Source organism: Pristis pectinata, chromosome 1, assembly GCF_009764475.1.
Source record: "Pristis pectinata isolate sPriPec2 chromosome 1, sPriPec2.1.pri, whole genome shotgun sequence".
In the NCBI taxonomy this organism is placed as follows: domain Eukaryota; kingdom Metazoa; phylum Chordata; class Chondrichthyes; order Rhinopristiformes; family Pristidae; genus Pristis; species Pristis pectinata.
Window position 1 is genome coordinate 81540085 of NC_067405.1, and position 14347 is coordinate 81554431.

The 14347-nt window shown below is 42.9% G+C and overlaps 1 protein-coding gene across 1 annotated transcript in view; it reads left to right on the forward strand.

Annotated features, from left to right (window-relative positions):
- The window catches only part of rtf1 (RTF1 homolog, Paf1/RNA polymerase II complex component), a 76639-nt gene that overhangs the window by 31877 nt on the left and 30415 nt on the right, over positions 1-14347 (forward strand). Inside the window, exons 5-8 of the mRNA XM_052012494.1 lie at positions 2780-2891; positions 5484-5619; positions 8538-8715; positions 12901-12983. Of these exons, the coding sequence (XP_051868454.1) occupies positions 2780-2891; positions 5484-5619; positions 8538-8715; positions 12901-12983 (509 nt within the window). The remainder of the gene's footprint in view (positions 1-2779; positions 2892-5483; positions 5620-8537; positions 8716-12900; positions 12984-14347) is intronic.

A 14347-nucleotide genomic window follows, 5' to 3' on the forward strand; every position in this document is an offset into this window, starting at 1 on the left:
GCCCAGATTTATAGCAATACAGTTATAGAGTTTTGCGGCACAGAAACTGGCCCTTCAGACCAACTCGTACGTACTGACCAAGTTGCCTGCCTGAATTTGTCCCATTTGCCTGTGTTTGGCCCATATCCCTCTTAAACTCTCCTATCCATGTATCTGTCAAAATGTCTTTTAAGCATTGCAATTGTGCCCACCTCTACCAGTTCCTCGGGCAGCTTGTTCCATATGCCCACCACTTTCTGTATGGAGGAGGGGAAACGTGCCCCTCTGATCACCTTTAACATGTCCCGCGTGATTTTGTATTCCTCAAAGGTTGCCCCTCAGCCTTCTATGATCCCATCCTATCCATTCGTGCTTCATAACTCAAGCTCTCCACTCTCAGTAACAACTTTGTGGTTTTCAGCTGTCACAAGCCATATCATTTTAGCCACATGTTGTATCCTTCGCCATTACTTGCAGCCTTGGAGTCTGGCCATAGGAAGTTGGAGTTGGCTTCACATGTATGCTTTTATTGTCGCAAAGTAACATCCAGTTGACTTTTAACTGGCTTCTGAAGTGATGTACAAGCTATTTAGTTGGACCAAGCCACAAAGGATAATAAATATTATCCTGACCTCACATCCAGCTAGAACTGAATTTTGGGTACAGCAGATGCTCTCACAACCCTGTTAGCCCTGCAGTGTCTTCCTCACACAGATTAGGGATATGTTTAAACTGGGAGAGCTGGTTCCATTTGCCAGTTGACAAAGCTAGACTGGTAGATTCATACTTTTCATCCAATTCGCCAAACTCCTCCATCATGATCCCTGAGTGCATCCTGGCTATTGGCAGGTTGAATCCATTTAGAGTAGTGTTAAGATGGTAGCGAGTGGCCTGAAGTGTAAAACAAACATTGGTTCTGGAAACCTTTTTGTTATTATCTCCTGCACACTCTGAGCTGACGAATATCTCTTGGAAGAAGGTACCAGTGAACTAAATGAGTAGATTCAGAACAGATTTAGCAGCTTAAAGCTGGCTTTTCAGTCTAGCACTACTGCTTGACCACAGCCATGGGTTTGTGTTTCAATGGAGAAAGGCAATGCCATATTGAAGATTGAGGAGCGAATATGTTGAAGCTGCAGTAGAATGTGTCCATGCTGTAGATATTCTTGAGCAATCTGCATTTAATGGACCTGATTGGCAGAACTGTAGGCTTTTAATGTCATAGTGGTGAGCAGTTAAATGGGGAGCTCCAGCCTCGGTGTCAGGGAAGCTCTGCATTTCATAAAGTTGGTGCATTTATAGCTAGTTAATGATTCAATTAGACTTCCTGCTGAGGCTTCCAGTGTCACAGAAGCCTCTTCAGCTAATTCACATTGTTCTATGTAATAAAAAGAGACAGCTGCATTCAGTAGATGCAGGCAGTGGCCTTGACAACATCCTGATCATGCTGCTGAAATCCTGTGCTCCAAAAGCAAGTGTACATCAAGCCAGTCTGTTCTAATATATACTACTGACTTGTGAATGTGGAAAATTGATCAAGTATGTCCTGTCTGCAAAAAGCAAGGAAAATGGCATCAGTCTGCATTTACTCATAGCAAGATAAAGGTATCCATAGCATCATTATTTTAACAATAGCCTGCTCACTGGTGTGATTTCTGCCAGCATCACTTGATACCAGACCTCATTGCAGCTTTTGTCCAGAGGTGAGGTGAGGGTGACTGCTCTTGACATCAGGACCCAAGTAAAATTCAAGTCATGAGGAAGGCTGATGTCATTACCATGCATGGTAATGGTTTGGCTTTGAGGCCAATACTTTCTGTCCCAGGATATCACGGCATGAGTTCTGTGACTTGGATGCAGCCAGCTTCAGTGGCTTAATCAACAGCTTTCATCCATCACAAGGTCAGAATGGGGATATTTACTGACTTCATAGTGTTCAGTTCCATTCATAATTCAGATTAGATTTCATGCACAAGATGGCCAACAACATTCATGCTGAAAGTGCTTGTCACTGACTATTTGCAATGAGAACGGCTCAGCAATATCTTCAGCAGAATGTTCAATAGCATTATCGTCATTGAATCTTCCATCACAAACTTCCTGGATGCTCACACTGATTAAAGATTTTACTGAACCAGACATTATTACCTTGGCTACAAGAGCAGGTCAGAGGCTAGGCATCTAGGATTGAGTGATGTGATTTCTGACTTTCCAGGTTTGTCAGGTGTGTGGGATGCCCTCTCACCTGATAAATGTAACAAAACTTGGGAAACTGCACCAAGGACAAAACAGGCCACTTTGGCGCCTAGGATCTTGTTGATCAACAAGGCGTGACCTTGTTGAATTCCTTCAGCTGTTTAGATGGCTGCCACAAGCCACCTGATCTTAGCCATTACTTGTGGCCTTGGAGCCTGTCCATAGGGGACATTAGCTTCACATGAATGTTTTTGTTGCTGCAAAGGCAGGTGTGATGGTCTTCAGGAAGAAAGCCATTACTGCCACAACTCACAGGTTGAAGATGTACACTTGCTTGCGGCAACAACACCTCTAGGGCTGTTGTCTAATGTAAGGCGGTGCAGGCAAGGGTCATTGATCTGAAACATTTTCTTTCTCCACGGATGCTGAGTGACCAGCTGAATATTTCCAATATTTTCTGATATATTTCAGCCAGAAAAAGGCCAGCATTAATTTGTTTGAGTTATTTTCAAGAGTTGCTGTGGATATGTAATTGGCATTTAAAGTTGAAAATGCAAGATTGAGTACACATCCCTGACCAAACTGAAATGTTTTGTCACTGCAGGTGATGTCTCACAACAAAGAGCGGAGGTCAAGGAGGGATGAGAAACAGGACAAGAAATCTCAGGCAATGGAGGAGTTGAAAGCTGAAAGAGAGAAGAAGAAAAACAAAACAGGTAAGAAACACAGTGGTCACATGCAGGGAGGCTTGCATCCCAGAACGATATTTGTATGTCCTGAAGTTTTTATGAAGGTTAAACTGTGGAATATTTTCAGTCTTAGTGACTTGGGATGTGTCGTTCCAAACTATTGTGTTTGTTAAGACAGGATAAGATATTTATTTATTAGTCATATGTACATTGAAACACACAGTGAAATGCATCTTTTTGCATTATTGAGAATGTGCTGGGGGCAGCCTGCAAGTGTCACCACTCTTTCGGCGCCAACATAGCATGCACACAACTCCTAACCTTTATGTCTTTTGGAAATGTGGGAGGAAACTGGAGCACCTGGAGGAAACCCATGCAGACACATGGGGAGAATGTACAAGCTTCTTACAGACAGCAGCGGGAATTGAACCCGGGTAGCTGGCGCTGTAATAGTGTTATGCTAACTGCTACGCTACCGTGCACCTGGCTCATTCTACTTGCTCACTTCCACATGCTCACTCTCCCTCTGCATTTATGCAGTCAACTTGCGTGCTCTCCCTCCGGTCTGTTATTTTTCCAATGGATTTATGTAATCAAGATGGCAGTAAACTTGGTGGAAGACGAGGGAAGTTGAGATTGAGATTTATCACTGAGGGTGAAAAGCTGTTTTGTGCAGAGTCTGAGAGAAAGCAATTTTGAAAATATCTGCGGTCAGGCAGTGGGTGGGACTAGGAGGGCTCCTTGGAGGAGGAAGTGCCAGATGAACAAGAGTGAGGCAATGGTGTACTGAGCACTATGCTGCCTAGCAGCAGTTTGCGGGTGAGGAATGCTGAAGGTAATCTTGCATAGCTTACTCTCAGTCTTGCATCAACCTTAAGTATTTTAATGGTGATTTTCTGCAGTGTGGTCAGTGGCTTGAGACCACACTGCCAATCGAGGTATTGCCACTCTTGAACTATGTTTTTAATCACACAAAGTGTATTAGTGCAATAACCTACATTGTAAGCAGCTTGTGTCTTGTTTGTGAGTGAACAGACATGATGGAGGGATGTATAAAGAAGGCCAATCATCTTTGTGGTGGGAAGGATGAACAATTGGTAGATGTGGTCTATATGGACTTTCAGTAAGGTTTTTGATAAGGTTCCACGTGGTAAGCTGCTATGGAAAGTTAGATCGCATGGAATCCAGGGACAGCTGGCTAATTGGATACACAATTGGCTTGATGGTAGGAAGCAGAGGGTGATGGTGGAAGGTTGTTTTTTCAGACTGGAGGCCCGTGACTAGTGGTGTTCCCCGGGTGTCGGTGCTGGGCCCATTGCTATTTGTCATCTATATCAATGACTTAGATGAGATTGTACAAGGCATGGTTAGTAAGTTTGCAGATGATACTAAAATAGGTGATATCGTGGAGAGTGAAGATGATTATTAGGATTTACAGAGGGATCTTGATCAGCTGGGTAAGTGGACCAAGAAATGGCAAATGGAGTTCAATTCAAATAAGTACAAGGTGTTTCATTTTGGGAAGACATATATCAGGGTAGAACATTCATAGTGAACTGTAGGGCCCTGGGGAGTGTTGTAGAAAAGAAGAACCTAGGAGTACGAGTACATGGTTCCCTGAAAGTGCTGTCGCAGATAGACGATGGTGAAGAAGACTTCAGTCAGGGCATTGAGTTGCAGTTGTACAAGACATTGGTGAGGCTGCTTTTGGAATATTGTGTTCAGTTTTGGTCACCCTGTTATAGGAAAGGTGCCATTAAGCTGGAAAGAGTGCAGAGGAGATTTAAGAGGATGTTGCCAGGACTCAAGGGACTGAGTTATAGAGAGAGGTTGAGCAGGTTGAGACTTTTTTCATTGAAGTATGGGAGAATGACAGGTGATCTTGTAGAGGTGTATAAAATTATGAGGGGCATAGATAGGGTGAATGTGCACAGTCTTTTTCCCAGGGTTGGGGAATCGAGAACTAGAGGACATGGGTTTAAGGTGAGAGGTTTAATAGGAACCTGAGGATGAACCTTTTCACCTGGAGTGTGATCGGTAAATCGAATGAGCTGCCAGAGGAAGTAGTTGAGGTGGGTACATTAACAACATTTAAAAAGTACTTGGACAGATGCATGGATAGGAAAGGTTTAAAGGGATATGGGCCAAATGTGGGCAAATGGGGCTAGCTTAGATGGGAATCTTGGTCAGCATGGACCAATTGGGCTGAAGGGCCTGTTTCTGTGCTGTATGACTCTATGACAATGGGAATGGCATTAGAAAATTTAGAAACTTGTGAGTGTGATAGATGGCATGGTTGGTGCAAAAGGAAGATACAACAGCTGCTTGAAGACACGAGACTACAGATGCTAGATATCTGGAGCAGCTGTTTGAATGGGTGCAATAGAACATGTTAAGAGTAATGTTAGATATTTGTGTATGTGCTGGTGATACAAGCCTAGGAGGGGAGGGGAAAATTGTTACCTGACTGAGTAATGTAAGTCGGCCCATGTGGGCAAAGATGTTACACTGGAGTCAATGTGTCACAGTAATACAGCACAGGAACAACCCTTCAGCCTTCCAACTACCTGTTCATAGTAATGAATAAATGACTTGATTGAGCTGTTTTATTTCTTGCAGCTGAATTATTGGCCAGGAAACAGCCTCTAAAAGCCAGTGAGGTTTATTCTGACGATGAAGAAGAGGAAGAGGAGGAGCAGTCCAGTGTGAAGAGCGATCGGTCGTCTCGGACTTCGTCTTCTGATGAAGAGGAAGAGTAAGTTCTTGTATTACTGCAGCTGTGGCCTGTCCACATTGACTGTCTTTAGGTAACTGGAATTTCATTGCTTTTAATTTTCAAACAAAAAAAATGACTGGTAGATGGAATAAATCTTGCTCTTTGGCTGTAGTTTCAGAGTAATTGGCCAGGTAAATCTTTGATCGGCTGTAAAGCAGGTACCGACAGAGCAGGCAGTATGGGTTAGGAAGAACTGTTAAATGTTTCAGCGGTTGTTCAGCAGGTTTGTTCAAACCTGCTTTCCTTGGGCACGATGAAAAGTGAATGTGAATCTGTGGGGATGAGATGGGTTATGATACATTGGAACTGGTGAATGCTTTGCTTTGCTTAGGACAGAGCATCAGGCATTTGATGAGGAAATGGGCTACAGAGATGATGCAAGGGTATAGATGATTAAATTTCCAAGTGACATGGAAGAAGCAGTTTCTTAGCAGCTGGATCTGGGGGGGGGGGGGGGGGGGGGGGAGGAATGGGATATCATTTGACAATGACCTTGTTTGTGATTGAGGCTGTACAAGATAAGGAGGATGAGGAACTGGGCATAAATGGGAAGAGTTTTTCTGCAGTGTAACATGTAAAGGTTTGGTTACGATGAAGTGAATTTGGATGAAAGGAGGAACTAAAGATGTTGAGGTTTGATTCTGATCAGCAGAGACCAGTGGAAGAAAGAAGCAACCCTCTTTGGATCTTGAGGTCCATAATTATCTTAAGCTTGAGGGGAGTATCAATCGGTATGATTGGGCAGGAAGTTCCACAAGAGGAGATGGCAAGGTTTAATTTGATGGTAAGAGTCACTCTGCCACCACAGTGTGTTCTTTAGGGAGGTGGTGGGACAACTTCAGTAAAGGCAAGGATTAGTTAAGTTTTCAGTATGTGAGCAGTAAGGGTGTGGATTGTACAGATTTTCTAGTAAGCTCTCAATGAGTCAATAGAGAGTTGAGAGTCGGAAATGGGCAGTTATCAGCAGCACCCCAGAGTACCCTTGGACAAAGAAAGGACTTTGCAGCTGAGGATCTGTGAGCCTAACATCAGTAATAGGGAAAAACTGAGGGACAGGATTAATGATCACTTGGAAAAGCCAGGACTAATCAGAGACAACTAGCTTGGCTTTGTCAAGGGTAGATTCTGTCTGACCAATCTGATTGAATTTTTTAAGGAGATAACATGGTAGACCACTGCAGTAGATGTGATTTACATTGACTTCAGTAAGGCCTTCAACAAGATCCCATAGGAGACTGGTCGGAAAGGTTAGGGCCCATGGATCCAGGCTGAATTGGCAAATTGGATCCAAAATTGGCTTGGTGATTGGAGAGGGGTGCTTTTGTGATTGGAAATCCTGTGATTGGTGGTGTACCACAGGGATCAGTGCTGGGACCTTTGCTGTTCGCAATATATGCAAATGGCTTGGATGTGGATTTGGGGGATGTGATCAGCAAGTTCTTGACTGACATAAAGATTGGTGGAGTTGATAGTGCAAAAGGCTACAGGGCGATATTGATATGTTGGTGAAATGGACTGAGATATGGCGGATGGAGTTTAATCCAGTTAAGTGTGGAGTGATGCAATTTAGGAGTACTAATGAGGCTGGGACATACACCATGAATGGTAAGGTCTTTGGGAGTATTGAGGAGCAGAGAGACCTTAGAGTAAACAAGTCCAAAGATGCTTAAAGGTAGCATTGCAGGTAGGTGATGTGGTTAAGAAGGGATATGGGATACTGGCCTTCATTAGTTGGGGCATTGAATACATGAGTTATTCTCCAACTTTATAAAACAATGGTCTGACACAGGCTGGAGTACTACGTGCAGTTCTGGTTACCACACTGTAGGAAAGATGCAATAGTTGTGGAAGGTTGCAGAGATTCACCAGGATGTTGCCTGGGATGGAGTGTTTCAATTATGAGGAAAGGCTGGGTCTGTTTTCCCTGGAACGGATGTGGTTAAGAGGCACATATTGGGGTATATAAAATTGAGAGCTATAGATAGGGTAGACTGCAGGAAACTTTTCCCCATATCAGAAGTGAATAAAACTAGAGGATATAAATGTAGTGTGAGGAAGAGATTTAGAGAGGATTCGAGGGGGACTTTTTTTCACCCAGAGTGGCGAGTACATGGAATACACTGCTAGAGAGTGTGGTGGAAGCGATGATTTAAGAAGTGTCTAAATGAACGCTTGAATTGCCTAGGCATAGAAAGCTACATGCCAGATGGGATTAGTACAGATGGGTGCCCATTGGTTGGCATGAACGTGGTGGGCTGAATGGCCTGTTTCAGTGCTGTCTGACTCTGATACTGAGGGAAGTATACAGCATCGCAAGAGGAAGTCAAGCCTGCAATTGTTAGGAGAGAGCATGAGAGGCAAGAGAAGGCCATTTGACCCTTTAAGACTGCTCCACCATTCATCAAGATCATGGCTGATCACCTAACTCGGTGCCATTTTCCTGCAGTATTCCCACTGCCCTGGACTCCCTTAATGTGTGGAAATCTGTTGATCTGTGAATGAACACAGCCTCTGTCGCCCTTTGGAAGAGAATCCTAATGAGTCATCACCCTTCATGGAACATTTCTCCTTTTATCAGTCCTAACTGGCCTTCCCCAGAAGTGGTAGAAAGCACTAATGTCCTTTCGACTTCGTGCAGAACTTGGAGAAGTTGGTGATGATGATTTTAATAAAAGAGTGCTTTTTTATCAATTGGCGGTTAATGTCAGATCAGTTTGATCTCCACAAATTGCAGATGAGTCCTAATCCTCTCTGTGCTTCATGCATTTAGTGAATTTGTAAATTTTAATTAAAAAGCAGAGCCCTTGGCTGATTTGAAATTCTTTGCTATCTTGTGCTGGTAACAAGATCTTGTTTCCTAGTTGTAAGATTAATTTTGGTTATTTATATTTGGGCAGAAAAGAGGAAGTTCCAGCCAAGTCACTTCCTGTCACTTTGCCAGAGGAACTCAACAAAATCAGGCTTTCACGGTATAAACTGGAACGATGGTGTCACATGCCCTTCTTTTCCAAAACAGCGGTCGGGTGCTTTGTCCGCATTGGCATTGGAAACAGCAATGGGAAGCCAGTGTACAGGGTAAGTGTGGAGCTGTGGCTGCAGGTGTTTCGGGTCAGCGTGGAAGTGATGAATAGGGGGGATGTGGAGAGAGCATTTCCTCCTACAGGAGAATCTAGGGCATCACTTTTTTAAAAAAAAATAAGGGTTTGCCCATTTAAGGTAGACAGGACAATTTTATTTCTCTCAGTCATAATTGTTGGAACTCTGCTGTGTGGGCCAGGCACAGGGGTCAATGTATAGTCTGTAATAGCCGCCTTGTAAATCCGTTCCAGTGACCACCCTTTATCTCACTGAATGAAGTGAAAGAACTTTACACCAAGACTTCTCACCTTGTAGTGCATTGGGTCATTTCTTCTTTTGACTGGACTCACCTGTCTTTTTTGAAAGGACTTGCTCGTGAACTTTTGTGAGGAACAGCCAATGATACGTAATTTTTTTTTAATTGAGATGTTTAAGCACAATTTGGTTTTCATGCTAGATCCTTCCATTCAGTCCCTGAAACCATCAACCTGGACTTACCTTGTGAATTAGGGAGATAAATTCACCCATATGAATCCAGTGTCCACAACATCTGATCACATGCCGGGTACTTGGTGGAGAGTGCCGGATGTCCGGGTGCTCAGAGTTCTTCCATCATCACAGCACAGATCAGGAGTGTGATGGAATGAATTTATCTGATTGTGTGTAGCTCCCAGCAGCAATCAAGAAACTTGACGCCATCCAAACCAAAGTTATCTGCTTCATTAAAACCCATCCTCCAGCCTTAAAATGTACTCCTTCCACCACCGATGCAGCTGCAGTGTGTACCACCTACAAAATGTGCTGTAGTAATTCAGCAAGGCTAATGGGCCACCACCTCCACACCCAAGATCTCCACCAACAAGGTTAATGGACATGGGAGCACGTGCAGAATGATTGCAGCCTTCCAGTTGCCTGCCACTTTAATTCACCATCCACTCTGATCTCTCTGTCGGTGGCCTTCTGCACCATTACAAGACCCAACGCAGGTCCAAGGAGTAGCACCTTCTGTCTGGCCAAGTTGCAGCTATCCAGACTTAACATCGAGTTCTCTAACTTTAGATAGCAAGCTTTTACTTCCTGATGATATGAATCATTTCCATCTGCCACCTTTTCCTTTCATGTATTGTCTGGCTGCTGAACATGTCCCAGAGTGCCAGAACAACATGAGCCACAAATTAGACATCCATGGCACCTTACCCATCAGTCGGAGAAATTCCCTGGCTTCACCACATCACCCACTCCATCTTCTGTCCCTTTCTCAGGTCCAACGAAGGGTCTCTCATCTGAAACTGACTATTTCTGTTTCCACAGATACTCCCTAACCTGCCCCACTCATACCATTAACAACTCATTACACAGGCAGAGTACCTTAATGTGCTGAAAGCTGTCCTTATTAAGCCATTTTGACATCTAATCACAGACACTTCTACACATCACTCTCCCACCTTACCTCCAACTGATAACCTACTTGGCTCACTCTTTCCCAGTTGACTGTTTCTCTTTTCCACAGATGCTGCTTGACTTGCCTTTCCAGCATTTTCTGTTCTTGAATCAGATTTCTAGCATCTGCAGTTTTTTTGTTACTTTAATTTTTTTTTTGCAGGCCATTTGTGTATTGGGTGGAAATCTTTCAATCACACTCAGGCCAACTGAAAAGATATTTATTTAAGATACTTAAGATATTTATTAGTCACATGCACATCAAAACAGTGAAATGCATCTTTTTGCGTTACTGAGAATGTGCTGAGGGCAACCCGCAAGTGTCGCCACTCTTCCGGTGCCAACATGCCCACAGCTCCTAACCTGTACATCTTTGGAATATAGGAGGAAAGCGGAGCACCCTTTGTCCCTTAAAACGATCCTCCAGCCTTTCAGCTGTTGATTGATTTCTCCAGAGAAGTGCAAACTAACCCCTGGCTCCATTCTGCATTTGGTTTCCCAGATTGTCTGGTTGTTGGGAAATGATTTTGTTCAGATACCCTTTATGGGGGTGTTCCATCTCAGGTCAAAGATGTGAATGGTTCTGGAGATCACCTGTTCACTGTTCGCCCCTTATTAAACAGCTCACCTGATAGGGTTCTTTGAGGAGGTGACCAGGAAGATTGATGAGGGTAGTGCAGTAGATATGGTCTACATGGATTTTAGTAAGGCGTTTGACAAGGTTCCGCATGGCAGGCTTCTTCAGAAGGTCAGAGGCCAAGGGATCCAGGGAGGCTTGGCCGTGTGGATTCAGAGTTGGCTTGCCTGTAGAAAGCAGAGGGTTGTGGTGGAGGGAGTGCATTCGGATTGGAGGGCTGTGACTACTGGTGTCCCACAGGGATCGGTTCTGGGACCTCTACTTTTTGTGATATTTATTACTGACTTAGATGAGGGGGTGGAAGGGTGGGTTAGCAAGTTTGCAGATGACACAAAGATCGGTGGTGTTGTGGATAGTATGGAGGGCTGTCAAAGCTTACAAAGGAATATTGATAGGATGCAGAGCTGGGCTGACAAGTGGCAGATGGAGTTCAATCTGGAGAAGTGTGAGGTGTTACACTTTGGAAGGACAAACTCCAAGGCGGAGTACAAGGTAAATGGCAGGATTCTGGGCAGTGTGGAGGAGCAGAGGGATCATATCCACAGATCACTGAAAGTTGCCTCAGGTGGATAGGGTAGTTAAGAAAGCTTATGGGATGTTAGCTTTCATAAGTCGTGGGATCGAGTTTAAGAGCCGCGAAGTAATGATGCAGCTTTACAAAACTCTGGTTAGGCCACACTTGGAGTACTGTGTCCAGTTCTGGTCGCCTCATTATTAGGAAGGATGTGGAAGCATTGGAAAAGGTGCAGAGGAGATTTACCAGAATGCTGCCTGGATCAGAGAGTATGGATTATGAGAGACTAAAGGAGCTAGGGCTTTACTCATTGGAGAGAAGGAGGATGAGGGGAGACATGATAGAGGTGTACAAAATATTAAGAGGAATAAATAGAGTGGACAGCCAGCACCTCTTTCCCAGGGCACCAATGCTCAATACAAGAGGGCATGGCTTTAAGGTAATAGGTAGAAAGTTCAAGGGAGATGTCAGAAGGAGATTTTTCACCCAGAGAGTGGTTGGTGCATGGAATGCACTGCCTGGGGCGGTGGTGGAAGCTGATACGTTGGTCAAGTTCAAGAGATTGTTAGATAAGCATATGGAGGAATTTAAGATAGAGGGATATGTGGGAGGAAGGGGTTAGATAGTCTTCGGTGAGGTTTGGAGGTCGGCACAACGTAGTGGGCCGAAGGGTCTGTATTGTGCTGTATTGTTCTATGGTATGATTCACCTAGATACCAAAGTGAATAGATCTGATGTCTAGACCGTAACTTCCCAATCATCCCATTGCTTATCATTATGACATTGTCCCTCTCACTTGTATAATTAACACCTTGGGATCAGTTGGGTTAAAATCACAATGGAGCAGTGATGGAGGAGACTTCAATTGATAAATGGCCCCTCGTTCTGTTTCTTTATGGATTACTTCCATCCTTACCAAAGAAAGGAAGTACGTGCCATAGAGCAAAAGTGTCTGGGCATGAAGGGAATCAAGGAGCATGAGGATAATGCAGAATGTAAGTGATGGGGTGCAAGATCTTGGTGAGTGACCCTATGATTGAGTAGGCTCCGAAGGGCCAGATGGCTTGCTCCTTGTACTCTTGTTGTAGCTTAACCACCAATTTCCATCTCTTGAAGCTCTGTCCTTTATTCGTTCTTTGCTGATTTGCTTGAGTGGTCAGTGTTAGTTTGCCCCCATCCAAGTGGACACTACTGTAGATGAAGGGAATGTATTGCCTCAACTCCTGCAGCTTTCACCTTGTTCCTGATTCTTGATTGCTGCATTTGTGTGTATTTGCTTATTATCATCAATGCTTTACTTTTTTTGGTCTCCAATTGTTCATACTTGCTCATGCCAGCAACCTTGCTCTGTTGCAATCAAGACTCATTGCATTAACTTCACTTCTACAGGGCTCAAAATTAAGAATTTCTTGTAAGACATTTCCTGGTGACTTTTGAAATCCAACATTGCCTCAGTCTGTGACTCCTACTGCTATTAGCTTTGGCATCCCAGTGTGAAAGCTCTTCAAATGTTTCATTTAATGTCTGTGTCTCAGAAGTGCTATCCAACTTGTGTGGCTGACAACTCTTAAATATCTCTCTCTGCTTCCAGGTTGCAGAGATCACTGGTGTTGTAGAAACTGGAAAGGTTTATCAGCTGGGCAGTTCAAGGACAAACAAAGGCCTACAGTTACGGTATGTACCAGAGAGTAAAGAGTCGGGGGTTGGTTCCACCCATCAAACGAGATAAAGCTGCTGACTTCAGGAGAGAAAATTGGGGTAGGCCTGGTGAAGTAAAAGGCTGCAAGTGGTGATGATGCAGTGCCCAGCTAGAGAGGAGGAGATTGGATAATTTCCTTTACAGTCACACTTGGTAACCACAGTGCTGCAAATGATCTTTATGCAGTTAAGTTGTATGTCACTAGTCTACACAGTGCATTTTACAAATAAAGTTACCCTGCTTTTGTTGGAAGTTGCAATAGTTTTGCTGCTCTTTGAACGGATTTGTTTTCTGAATAACATGACATTTTGCTTACAAAATACTGACGAAAGTCTTGTGTTTGCCCTGTCTCCAACTCACTAGCTGACGCATTCTGTCAGTAAGTACTGTAAAAATGTGTTCAAATATAGAACAAGTCTTTCTTTTTCAATCTTTTTATTAGTTTTCAAATTAATACAGATTAATATATAACATAACATCAATGTTTGTACATGTAATACAAAGAGATCAGGAGAACAATCATGGCATGGATAATCATAAAGAACAATAAAGTATAAAAAAATCTGTAGATCCAACAATCTCTTAGTGAATGAATATAATATAAAAGAAAGGAAAGAAAAAGATAGAAAAAAAAATCCCCAAAACATTAAGAAAAATTATAAACAATATATCAAACCAAACTAAGCTAAACAAAAAAAAATTTCAAAAAAAAACAAACAGGAAAAAAAAGCTGGACTAAAATTTCTCAGTAGAAACAGAGCAATATTATGTCAACTCCATTCCTCTAAGTTGAAAGGTTATTACAAGGGGATCTATATCATGTGAAAATATTGAATAAATGGACTCCAAACTTCCTCAAATTTAAGCGAAAGATCAACAGTACCACTCCTAATTTTTTCCAAGTTTAAACATGATATAGTTTGAGAGAACCATTGAATAGTAGTGGGGGGTATTGGATCCTTCCATTTAAGCAAAAGGGATTGTTTGGCCATTAATGTAACAAAGACACTCATACAGTTAGCGGAGGCAGATAGATGGCCAGATTCTATCCTTGGTAAACCAAAAATTGCAGTGATAGGATGAGGTTGTAAATCAATCTTCAATACATTTGAAATAATGTTAAAAATATCTTTCCAATATTTTTCCAGAAGAGGACAGGACCAAAACATATGTGTCAAAGAAGCCACATTTGATTTACATCTGTCACATATAGGATTTATATGTTGATAAAAACGGGCTAGCTTATCTTTTGACATATGGGTCCTGTGAACTACCTTAAACTGTATCAAAGAATGTCTGGCACACATTGAAAATGTATTAACTAAATAAAGAATTTTCT